This window comes from Sorex araneus, chromosome 3 (genome assembly GCF_027595985.1).
Source record: "Sorex araneus isolate mSorAra2 chromosome 3, mSorAra2.pri, whole genome shotgun sequence".
NCBI lineage: Eukaryota > Metazoa > Chordata > Mammalia > Eulipotyphla > Soricidae > Sorex > Sorex araneus.
In genome coordinates, this window is record NC_073304.1 from 196,710,391 (window position 1) to 196,723,846 (window position 13,456).

Sequence of the window (13,456 nt, forward strand, 5' to 3'; positions counted from 1 at the left end):
TCTTTTATATGTTTATAAGGAGCCCCAATTCTCTTAGAAAAATGAATCCCAGATTATTTTTAAATGCTAATAAAAATAGTTTGCTCATTTATGGTAAATGATAAGTAATGAAGCTAAGGTTAATTAGGAGGTGGAGATTTTAAAAGAGAGCACACTTTCATCTTTATGAATTATTCATGGATGTAAGTAGAAATGGCATGACTGATGTGCGCCCTAAAATAGAAAGATGAAAATGTTTATCTGTGCAATGTTGAAATAAACCTTGAAATTTACAAATGTTTTCATTCATTTATTTCTTGTAATTCAGATCGTTTAATGTTGGAGTTTTGTTTAAATTCATGATTTTAAAATATACACATTCCTATATATATAATTCCAAATATATAAAAATTCCAAGTATATTAAAATGTATAAACCATAATACAACAAAGTCTATGTCTATCACTTACCTTTAATTTATTTCACTGTATTAGTTCTGTTTTTTATAGCATTTTATTTCTTGGGACAAGAAAATCCTGCTTCTCATTGTGTAACTAACAAAATAAGGAAATTATAGATATGTGTAATAATAAGTACATAATATAACTTTGTTTTTAAATCTTTACAGAAATAACAGTATAATACTTTACAGCAATGGATTGGATGTCACTTAACTTATTAGTATTTTTAAATCGTTGTATCACAGTTTATTTTTTATATATCCTGATTGATAAGGTGTCTTACTATTTTGCTTTTTGTCTTTTTTGGGGGACCACAGCTGGAAGCACTTTAAGGGCTACTCCTAGTTCAGTACTTAAGGGTTGCTCCTGGCAATGCTAGGAGTCCCATGCAGGGTCAGGGATTGAACTTGGGCCTCCCACATATGAAGCATAAGCTTGGGCTTTTGAACTGTTTTCCTGGCCCAACTTTCCTTTTTTTAAAGTAGTAATGTATTATAAATATCCTTCACATGTGTTTTCTTTGTGTAATTGTGTAAGTTCTAGGTTCTGGATATACATCGACTTCACCTTTAGGTAAAAGCCAGATAGCTTTTCAAGCTGCCGTATTATGTCTTTTTACATGGCACTTATGCTTTTTCTCAGCACTATGTGATAGTACCTCTTGATACATACACATCCTCACCAAGCTTACAGTAGCTTCAGAAGACTTGACAATTCAATGTTTGTGATGTGCTATCTTCTTAAGAGAGTTTCAGTGTTCAATGTTTAGTGATTAGTGAAAATCCGTGTTTACCATGGTTAAGGGCTGGAGCAATAGCACAGTGGTAGGGCGTTCGCCTTTCACGCGGCCAACCCGTGTTCGATTCCTCCGCCCCTCTCGGAGAGCCCAACAAGCTACTGAGAGTATCCGACCTGCATGGCAGAGCCTGGCAAGCTACCTGTGGCGTATTGGATATGCCAAAAACAGTAACAATAAGTCTCACAATGAGAGACGTTACTGGTGCCCGCTCGAACAAATCGATGAGCAACAGGATGACAGTGACCATGGTTAAACAGAATCTGAAATCAGGGCAGAATGTCCAGTTACTCCTATAAAATGGAATTTTGTTTTACTGAGAAAAAATGGGTTAGAATGTTATTTTCAGTTACTGATTGCCCCATTTAATGACTTAAGAATACTAAGGGGAAAAAAATGAATTTTACGTAAATTTTGTAGGTTGCGGAGTTTTGTTGGTCTATTTACAAGTCATAGACTATCAGAGACTATCAATATATAAAGAAAGGCAACGAATAACAACCTGAATACATATGTACTGTTGTGTGAATTGCTGATTTTTTTCCCCTAAGCAGTTTTGTTGTTTCTAGGGATCATAAAGCTGTTGGAAGACGACCTTTTGATAAGATGGCAACACTTCTTGCATACCTGGGCCCTCCAGAGCACAAACCTGTGGCTGATACACACTGGTCTAGTCTTAATCTTACCAGTTCAAAGTTTGAGGAATTTATGACTCGGTAAGTACCACCTTTGCAATGGTGATAGCTTTCTTTTTTGGTTGTAATACAAAATTTGCACCCGTGCCTCTTGTTAGATATGCTTGTATTTTTAATAGATGATTATTTGGGAAGATTCATTTTGTCATATTTTGGAGGCTCACTTTTACCTTATTAAAATATGCTGTTAGTAGTTTATTTTCATATAAAAATAATACCTTCAAGTGGGCACTGGTAGAGGGATGGGTACTTGATCATTGTATGACTGAAATGCAAGTACGAAAGTTTGTAAATCTGTAACTACCCCACGGTGATTCACTAATAAATTTTTTTTTTAAAAAAGAATTATAATAATGAAAAAATCTTCACTGGGAGAGCTTAAGGACTAGAACCTCATGCTTTGCCTGTGGGACTCTTGGGCTTGATCCCAAGCACCACCAGGAGTGTTCCTTAAGAACAACCAGGTGTGACCCCAAACTTGGTTCCCTTCTCAACAAATAGGATCTTGTTAGCAAGTACTTTATTGCTGTTGTCTTAAGGTATTTTTTAATTTAATGTAATATAAATTATTTTTGTATTATAGTTAAGGAAAATACAGCTTAATTTTGCAAATTTTCCTACAGTTTACTGGGGGGAAAATGAAAATTCAAAAATTTCCATCTAGGAAAAGAAAAAGCCATGATTACAAATAATCCTGTGGATAATATCCCTGTTCACTGGTTTTCTTAGAATAACCCTAGGAATTGCTTTTTGTGGTTATAAGATTAGCACCTTGCAATTTTTTATACATGTTACCAAATTGCTCCTCAGAAACTGCCCTGTTTTCTTCTAAATATTTATTGTTCTGTATGTTTAATTATCAGTCCAGTCTTAGTTTTTTGTAAATATTCAGTAGACAATGTAAAGCCTATGAGTTACTCCTTTTTTTTTCTATCATTCAGGCATCAAGTACATGAAAAAGAAGAGTTCAAAGCTTTGAAAACATTAAGTATTTTCTATCAAGCTGGGACTTCAAAAGCTGGGAATCCTATTTTTTACTATGTTGCACGGAGGTAAGAAATGTTTTTGGGTTTTTATTACCAAGTTTAGTTTCTCTTTTATTTTAAAATTAAAATAAATATGCGGACAGCAAGTTTTTTTTTTTATCCTATTTGACTTAATTAGTGTAAGTAGAAGACAAGTGTACCTAATCATACCATAGCCATTTGTCTCAAAATGATGCTCAGTGTTAGACATTGCTTTTCAAACTGCCTATTTCATATTGACTACTTTCAACATCAATTTTTTTATACTGCTACGACAGATTAATTATCAACAGTGGAAAAAAAAAGCAAAAGCAAAGGCTCTTTTGGTGTATATTTAGATTGTTATAACATTATTAGTAAATTATTTAAAGCTGAAGCAAAATTGAAGTCTTTTTTTTTAAAAACTTTCCCCAGCATCTATCTAAAATAGCATCAAGGTAATTTATCAGTCCAGATAAGTTCTTAAAATCTCTATAAAGATGGTATAAAGAACAGCCTGGAATATTTATTTTGTTTGTTCATGTTGCCTTAAGCTAGAATTCCTTTCTGGAAATGTTGGAGCTCTTTCTTTGTAATAGGTATTATGCATTTCTTTCCTTGTTGTTGTCTACTTACTTCATTCTGCCATCCTGTTGAGAAGTTGGCAGTGATATTATTTGGTCATTTTTACTTTTATCACTTATTATATAAATTTATAATTAAACCTTAGAGACAATTAGATCTAATAGAGACTTTGGACTCTCAAGGACTGTGTTAAGTCATAGTTATGTTCTTCAATAGCTGTAGAATTGATCTTTCTGACTTTCCTGGATTTAATATCACTGTCATTGTCATCCCGTTGCTCATCGATTTGCTCGATCAGGCAACAGTAATGTCTCTACTGTGAGACTTTTGTTACTGTTTTTGGCATATCGAATACTTCACAGGTAGCTTGCCAGGCTTTGCCATGTGGGCGGGATACTCTCAATAGCTTGCTGGGCTCTCTGAGAGGGTCAGAGAAATCCAACCTGAGTAGGCCGCATGCAAGGCAAATGCCCTGCCTGCTGTGCTATCGCTCCAGCAATACATACAATAGGCTGGAGACATAGAATCACTTTACTTGTCATCCTGTTGATCTTCACTCACTCGGGCACCAGTAACTTCTCCATTCATTCCTGTCGTGAGCTAGTGTAGCCCAATGGTATCTGCTCACTCCAGGAACACGAAGAAGGATTTAATTGGATTTAATATAAATTGAGAAATTATGTAGACTTCAATAATAGGTCTCATTCCCCTGACCCTGAAAGAGCCTCCAATCATTGGGAAAGACGAGTAAGGAGAGGCTGCTAAAATCTCAGGCCTGGGACGAATGGAGACGTTACTGGTGCCTGCTTGAGCAAATCGATGAACAATGGGATGACAGTGATACAGTGATCTAGACTTCATGGTCATGGGTATTAAAAACTTCACAGTGTGGGAAGAAACATATAAGTTGAGAAAAAGTGGGAGAGGCTTGAAGAAAGGACGGAACGGCAGGGAACTTATTTAAGCATAATTCAGATAGAGTTTAGCCTAAGAAGCTACAAAAACTGGTGTCTCTGGGTTCCTAGGTTATCAAGAGAGTATAGAAACTTGCTTTTATTCTCTTCTAATAATTCTAAGTTCAGTCTTCTTCATCTTCCCATGAAAGTCTTCTTTTCTTTTTTTTTTTAACTTCTCAATCTCCTATTTCTTCAAAAAAAATTCTCTGCAGGTTTTGTCTCAGTTGTTTTTAAAAAATTGCCTGTGATAATTTTCATTTTCTTTTGCAAATGAGATGAACCATATTTATATTCCAACCCTTTAGTATAAGTAGTGTATTTTCACTTTCCCTATATTGTCTAAGTAATTAAAGTGAGACATTTACTGAGTGAGGTAGAAATGTGTCAGCAGGGCCCGAGAGATAGTATAAGGGAGTTAGGTGCTTTCCTTGCATATGGCCACGTTCAGTTCAGTCCCTGGCATTGCCTATGGTCCCTCAAGCAACAAGCTAGGAGTAAGCCCTGAACATGGTTGGGTGTGGCCTCACTCTCCAAAGGAAACAAATGTTGCCTCTTTCCCCTTTAAATGAATTCTTGTTTGTTTACAAGAGGGATAGAGATTGTCCAGCCTTTTAGAAAATCTATAAAACCTGTGGAATCTCACAATCTGGTTTTAGTACGTGATAGGACAGACTGTATGCTTCTCATCAGCTGCCCCATAGTCCCTCTGTCTGAATTGGATGGCCCGCAACTGAGTTTTAAATATCCAACGGCCCTTGGTACAATAAAGTTTCCTCATCGTTGTTTCGTAAGTGCTGAAGATTTTGGAGTCTCTCAAAGTTGTGTTTTTTCCTTTAGGATTAGAAACTAAGAATTGTGTTCCTTCTCTGTGGTCCTCTAGAAAAGGGTAGAGTAAAGTATAACAGGCTTGATACAAATATCCTGTATGGAATTAAATCAGTGAGATTTCAGAAACTCTTTATAATATGATGACTTGAAAGTGCTAAGTCGCCTTTGCACCACTGTTATTACCAGTGTAATTTTAGATGAGTTCATTTATTTTTCTGGATCTGTTTCTTCATGCGTTGGGTTTGTTTTTTTTTTTTAAGGGTAGGTGGTACACATATATATTATCCTGTTTACCTTTCCCATAAAATAAATGTTTTATAACTTAAAAATTTTTTTAATTTATTTTATTGAATCACCATGTGGAAAGTTACAAAGTTCTCAAGCTTATGTCTCAGTTATACAATGCTCAAACACCCATCCCTTCACCAGTGCCCATATTCTACCACCAATAAAAACAAAAACAAAACAAAACAAAAAACCCAGTATACATCCCACCCCTCACCCCCCAAGCCCCCCCCGCCGCGTGACTGATAATTTCACTTCCTTTTCTCTTTACCTTGATTACATTCCATATTTCAACACAAAACTCAGTATTGTTGTTGGAGTTTCAACACAGACTCACTATTTTTGTTGGAATTTATCCCCCAAGAATACAGCTCTATTGACAAGGAAATATTTGATAATAAGTTTTCCACTGATGAGAATGAAGAGATAAAAAACTGGCCACGCGGTTTACAATTTCTGTATTATAGTAATTAAGTCCAGGGAGATTTAAGTTGGAAATTGAATCATTTCCCTTCCTGGAGCAGCATGGAGCAAAAGCTTAGTTCACAGTCTGCATACATGGTTGCAAGCACTCGCTGGAGCCCCAAGTCATAAAGCTGGCTCTGGCTCCTGCTCGTTCCACATCCACATGGCTGTGCAAAGGCACGGCCACCTGGGTCGAATCTCGTCCGGAGCCCGAGCTCCGGCCCCGGCCCAAGACTGCCCAGGTGTCCCACTGTTTCAAGTTCATAACTTTAAATTTTTAATAGTGTTTGAGGCTGATTTTATTTTGCTTTTTGGCTGACTGCCTGTTTTAAATTTTCTTTCCTTTAAGTTTGTTGTTGTGTTTATTTGATGATGTTTTCTTTTTTTTTTTTTTTTTTTTTTTTTTTGCTTTTTGGGTCACACCCGGCAATGCACAGGGGTTACTCCTGGCTCTGTACTCAGGAATTACTCCTGACAGAGCTCAGGGGACCATATAGGATGCTGGGAATCAAACCTGGGTTGGCCGCATGCAAGGCAAATGCCCTACCTGCTGTGCTATTGCTCCAGCCCCCTGTTTTCTTTTTTCTTTTTTAATTGAATTTCTGTTGCAAAGCTATTCACGATTGGGTTTCAGTCATAACAGTGTTCCAACAACCAGCTCTGCACCAGTGTACATTTCCCAACACCAGTATCCCGTTTCCCTTCTGCCACCCGCACAACTCCAGTCTGCCTCTATGGCAGGCACTTCTCTCTCTCCCCCCCTTTCCTCTCTCTCTCTCCCCCCCCCCCACTTTGGGTATTATGGTTTGCAATACAGGTACTGAGAGGTTATCATATTTGTTCCTTTACCTCCTTTCAGCATGCAGTTCTTATCCAGGGTAATTTTTCTAGCTGTCATTTAGTGGTCCCGTCTCTGTCCCAACTGCCTTTTAGACTTAACAGAGCTCCTTGAGTTTTCACTTCACCTAGTGTGAAACCTTAGCAAAGTGCTTATTGATGAGCACATAGTAGCTCAGAGCAAGGAGAGGCCAGGTTCCTCCCCTGTGGAAGTCCAGAGGAAAGAAGTAAAAGTCTTAACTCTCTACAGGCAGCTTTGTCAAAGAGCACTTGAAGTAGATGTCTCTTTTGATATTACTGTTTCTGTGACTTATACTACCATAGATTAATGCTTTGTGAGCTCTGGCTTCCTGTTTCCTTACAGATAGATTGAAACATGCTGTGTGTATTCAGATCAACCTCCTCTTGGTACTATATTCTCATTCTCAATAGCATCACCTGTCCATCCATTCAAGACATTAGTGATTTTAAATTCTTCCCTCCTATCTTTGTCCAAATTTACCAAATGTTGATTTTACCTATGAGAATCTGGCATATCAGCTAAGCCATTAAAGACAAGCTTTTGTCTAAAATGACCTCTTTTCAAAGAGGTCATTTTTATTCTGTCAAGCAAGTTAGTTCCGGAAAATTATAAATTAAAGCAGAATCTGCCCAGGTATAGACAAAGTTAAATGGCTCTTGGCTCTGGAACCTCCTTATGACCTTCAACTCTCTTGGTTTCATGTTCAATTCTACCTCATCATTTTCTTTATTAGCTCTAGTCCTAACTGGTAACTCCTTCGTACTTAGTACTTAATTTACCACAGTGAACTTCCAATTTCAGAAGTTAAAGTATAATTCAGCTAAAAAATAACTCTCTTTGGTAAATTTCTAATACTAGATGCTGGCCAGCCAGTAGATTTCTGTATCCCTTAATACAGCAGAAAGCACCACCCAAATTATTTTTTTTAAAAAAAGGGAAAAAACACGCTGGCCGACGCGTTGTGGCGTACACCATACTATGAGGCGCAGGAAGGGGGATGAGGGGGAAAAAGAAAAAAAATAAAGGGAAAAGGAAAAAGAAAAAAAAAAGAGAGAGAGAGAGTTATGTCAACTATAGTGAGTTTTGTGTTGAATTATGGAATGTAATCAAGGTAAAGAAAAAATGAAGTGAAATTCATTAGTTATACAGTAGGGGGTAGGGGGTGGGGGCGGGGGGTATACTGGGGTTTCTGGTGGTGGAATATGGGCACTGGTGAAGGGATGGGTGTTTGAATATTGTATAACTGACATATAAACCTGAGAACTTTGTAACTTTCCACATGGTGATTTAATAAAAATTAAAAATAAAAATAAAAATGCACAAATGCCAATGTTAAAAAAAAAAAAGGGAAAAAAAGTATACAGTCTTGTGGGTATATTATATTTTCTATCACTTGAGCCACTACCCAATCATTTTAGTCCCATTTTGTCCCTTTTTTCAATCTCATAAAAAGAACACTTGAATCTGTTTGTGAGTAATAGTTACACATTCTGTTGGCAGTGGAAGCTCTCTGCTCTTTAAAAGCACTCCCCCTTTAGCAGATCATCTAAGTACTATTGGTACACCATGTCTGTGCTCTTTCCGCCTGCCATATCCCCTTTTAAAAACAATTAGTTTCAATTTAGCACTGTGATTTACAAAGCTCTTAATAACAGAATTTCGGGCATTCAATGTTCCAGTTCCAATTCAACAATGAAAAAGTATAGCTTGCTATTTGCAACAACAGAATGGATGGCACCAGTGTCACCATCCTTCTATCTCCCAATATTCAGTCCCCATCCTTCTATCTCCCAATATTCAATCCCCAATACTTACATGGCCCTTAAGCACTACTATAAGGTGTCTTCTCCCTCCCCCCCCCGTGCCTACCCCCCGCCACACACACCCCAACCCTTAAAAATAAAAAAAAAGGAACTTACGGATGTTGATTTCTAAAAGTAATTCAGATTTTGAGAATTAAAATGATCATGCTACTTGCTGTGATTTTAACAGTGTTTAAAACTAGAACATGAAGCTGGAGCAACAGTATAGCAGGTAGGGTGCTTGCTTTATACGCAGCTGACCCAGGTTCTGTCCCTTCCCTGGCATCCTATATTGTCCATACCCCTAACCCCCAACCCAAAATCCCCACAAAAAATTAAAAGTAAATCACACAACAGTTTAGTGCTGTGATTTAGTGACTTTTCAGTGACCATGTCAGAATATTGTTTCTGTTGTAGTTTTTTTTTTTGGGGGGGGTGGCGGGGAAGCACACCTAATGATGCTCAGGGGTTGCTCTCATAGCTCTGCACTCAGGAATTACCCCTGGCAGTACTCAGGGGACCATAGGGGCACTGGATCAAACCCAGGTAAGCTAGCTGTATGCAATCTACAAGTGCCTTACTCACTGTACTCTCCCTCCAGTCCCTTCTCTCTCTTTTTTAAATTGAAATGTAATAATATTTAAGTGTACAATATAATGATTTAATATTTGTATATGTTACAAAGTGATTATCATAGGTCTATATACATCTAGCTAGAGATGCTTTGTTCTTTTTTTTTAATATAAATTTTTGCACTGTGATTTATAGTACTGTTGCTGATAGGGTTTCCTATCTAAAACTTTACCACCTTTCAGCACCACCTCCTCTCCATAGATTTTTGCCCCCTCCCTGTGTATCTGCCACTCTCTCCCCCAAGTGGCTTGTTTCCTACTGAGTACCAATTCTCATGTTCTTTGTTTCCATTGTCTTTGGGTATTTGTTATTCCACCATTATGTTTCTTGATAAACTCAAAGGAGAGAGATAATTCTGTCAGTCTCTCTCCCACTAACTTCACTCAGCATGATACTCTCCAGCCCATTTGTATATGTTACAAAGTGATCACCACAGATCTAGTTCCATCTAGCCAGAGATGCTTTGTTCTTATTTATTTTTTATAATTTACATAGCGCAAAGCTATAGCACAGCAGGTAGGGCGTTTGCCTTGCACGCGGCCAACCCGTTTTGATTCCTCCGCCCCTCTCGGAGAGCCCAGCAAGCTACCGAGAGTATCTCACCTGCAAGGAAGAGCCTAGCAAGCTACCCATGGCATATTCGATATGCCAAAAACAGTAACAACAAGACTCACAATGGAGACGTTACCGGTGCCCGCTCAAGCAAATCGATGAGCAACAAGATGACAATGACAATTTACATAGCAGCAAATTTCATGACTTTCTTATGGACAACAGATAGTCCATTCTGTATAAGTACCATACTTTCTTTATCCAGTCATCTCTTCTTGATCACTTGGGTCGTTTCTAGATTATAACTGCTATGGATAGTGCTACAAGGAACATAGGGGTACAAATGTCTTTTCTCCATTTTATTTTTGGGCCCTTGGGATATATTTCAAGAAGTGGAATTGCTGGGTCAAATGGAAACTGAATTCCTAGATTTTTTAGGAATGTCCATATTGTTTTTCAGAAGGGCTGGACCAGTCAACATTTCTACCAGCAGTGAATTTAGGGTCCCTTTCTCTCCACATCCGCACCAGCACTGGTCGTTCTTGTTCTTTTTGTTGTCTGCCAGTCTCTGTGATATGAGATATTTCATTGTTATTTTCGTTAGCATCTCCCTGATGATTACTGATGCACAGCATTTTTCATGTGCCTTTTGACTTCCTTCAAGTATTTCTAAATACTCCAAATACTTCCTCCAAGTATTTCTTCTTGGAGGAAAGTTTCTGTTCATCTCTTCTTCCTATTTTTTGATGGGATTGGATGTTTTTTTGTTTTGTTTTCCACTTTATGTAAGCACCGTGGTTTACATAGTTGTTCATGATGCATATGTTACAGGATTCAGTATTTTAACACTAGTTCCACCATCACTGTGACCTTCCATCCACTGTTGTTCTCATTTTCCCAGCTGCCTCTCAAGCCTGTTTTTATAGCAGGCCCAAATATTTTATTTTATATTGCTTGTTAGCACTCAATGGCTAAATGAATTATCAAAACATACTTCAGTAAAGGACTGAAGCGATAGCACAGCGGGTAGGGTGTTTACCTTGCACGCGGCTAACCCAGGTTCGATTCCTCCATAGCCTGGCAAGCTACCGAGAGTATCCCACCTGCATGGCAGAGCCTGACAAGTTACTCGTGGCATAGTCGATAAGCCAAAAAGCAGCAACAAGTCTCACAATGGAGATGTTACTGGTGTTCTCTCGAGCAAATCAATGAACAACGGAATGACAGTGCTACAATGATACGTCCGTTAAAAAAAAAAAGTTACAAAAATTGTTATATCTCACCATGGGGACATTAAGTCCTTGTCTGAGGGTTTACTAAGCTGTTGTTGCTAGTTGAGACTTCTATGTTAATGTTTTTATTAATCATGCTTAGTTGGCTTCTACATTACATTCCCATCCATTCTGGTGTGCTACTACTGGGGTGTTAGCATTGTAGAGTTCAGAGATGTCGCATGCCGGAAACTCCAAAATATTCAGCTGGGTAGTAAACTTACATAGTGACAATGATGTGGGTGTTGCTGTCACTGCACACCCCCACTCTGAGAAGGCCCAGAATTTCCAGCCAAAAAACAACTTGTGTCCGCATAATTTCCAATAGTTTGGTATCTTCTGTGCAGCTCAGTTGTGAGGCGGTAGAGTCCAGCCTTAGGCATGGCAGCAGTTCTTAGAGTGTGAGTGCAGCAGCTAGAGCTTTGGCAGGGTGGGGACTTGACCTGCCCCCTCCCAAGGGAGTCCTGGAGTTTTCAGCAGAGAGCCAGTGTATCTGAGAAATTTTTCCATCTGCGTTCATCAGGGATATCGGCCTGTGATTTTTTTTTTTTTTGTGGCATCTCTGTTTTTGGTATCAGGGTGATGTTTGTTTCATAAAAACTGTTTGGGAATGTTCCTATTTCTTATCCTGGAAGAGTCTAAAAAAGATTGGTAGTAGGTCCCTTTTAAAGGTTTGGAAAAACTCACTAGTGAATTTATCTAAGCCTGGGTTTTTTGGAGGGGAATAGAAAAATTTTTGATGCCATTTGAATTTCTTCAGTAGTGATAGTTTCTGTTCAGGTATTCCAGATCATCTTGGTTCAGCCTTGGAAAGTAATAGGAGTCCAGGAATTTATCCATTTCTTCTAGCTTCTCTTGTTTTGTGGCATAAAGGTTCTTAAAGTAATAAATGATAATTCCTGGAACTTTTGTGGTGTTTGTGGTGATGTCCAGCATTTCATTTCTGATTTGGTTGGTTTATTTATTTATTTATTTATTTATGTATTTATGTATTTATTTATTTATTTATTTATTTATTTATTTATTGAATCACCATGTGGAAAAGTACAATGCTTTCAGGCTTAAGTCTTAGTTATACAATGCTGAAACAACCATCCTTTCACCAGTGCACATATTCCACCACCAAAAAAAACCCAGTATACCTCCCATCCCCCCACCCACCCACCCCTATAAATTTCACTTTACTTTCTCTTTACTTTGGTTACATTCAATATTTCAACAAAAAACTCACTATTATTGTTAGGAGTTCCCTACTAGAGTCAGACCTGCTGTGAAGAGATACGAGGTCTATCGCAGCCGCGCAGTTTTGGATTTCTGTATTTTAGCAACTAAGTCCAGGGAAATTTCTTCCAGAAATTGGATCATTGCAAGTTTGTATCTCTCATTAGTGGTCCTCATAATATGGCAGTTGCCATATTCCGTTCCCCCCCCACCCCCGTCCCCCACGGCAAGGAAAAGGCAAGAGAGAAAAACCTTTCCCCTCCTGGGCAGGCATGGGGCCGTGGCTTAGTTCTCAGTCTGGAGACACTTCTGCAAGGAGCTGCCAGTGCCCACAGTAGTTTAGCTAGCCTCTGAAATCATGCTCGTGCAGCTGCGGTAGGGCCACATACGTGCGGCCGCTGGGATCACATCTCAGCGGAGAGCCTGATTTGGTTTATTAAAGTGCTCTCTCTCTCTCTCTCTCTCTTTCTCTCTCTCTGTGTCTTTTGCCTGTGGTTTGTCAACAGTTTATTTTTTCAAAATAAACAAGTTTGGTTTCATTGATCTTTTGGATTGTTTTTTGTGTTGTTGTTGTTGTTGTTTTGATTCCAGTTCATTAATTTCTGCTCTAAGTTTTATCATTCTAGTTTCTTAAGTTGTGCAGTCAAATTATTTATGTGGCCCGTTCTTCCTTCATGATGAAGGCTGCATAGCCATGAACTTTATTTTTAACACCATTTTTGCTCTGTCCCACAAGTTCTGGTAGGTTGAGTCCTCATTCTCGTCTGTTTCCAGGAATCTTTTAATTTCCTCTTTGATTTCCTCTCTACCCTATTGGTTATTCAGTAACAAGTTATTTAATATCCGGATTTTTTTAGTTGTTTTTCTGTTCCTGTTTGTGATGAACTTATATTTTCAGTGCATCATGGTCTGAGGAGATAGTTGGCATGATTTCTATCCTCTTGACTTTCTGAAGGTTTGTTTTGTGCTCTGTCTTGGAGAATGTCCCATGTGCACTGAAGAAGAATGTGTATTCAGCTTTTTGAGGATGGAAATCCCTGTTTATATCTACTAACCCCCTCTCT

General features: G+C 38.3%; 1 protein-coding gene across 9 annotated transcripts in view; it reads left to right on the forward strand.

The window, feature by feature from the left end:
• NF1 (neurofibromin 1) overlaps positions 1-13,456 on the forward strand; it is a 294,661-nt gene that overhangs the window by 167,921 nt on the left and 113,284 nt on the right. For all 9 annotated transcript variants that reach the window (XM_055131786.1, XM_055131777.1, XM_055131782.1 and 6 more), the window contains 2 exons: positions 1,806-1,952; positions 2,873-2,983. In XM_055131786.1, the coding sequence (XP_054987761.1) occupies positions 1,806-1,952; positions 2,873-2,983 (258 nt within the window). The remainder of the gene's footprint in view (positions 1-1,805; positions 1,953-2,872; positions 2,984-13,456) is intronic.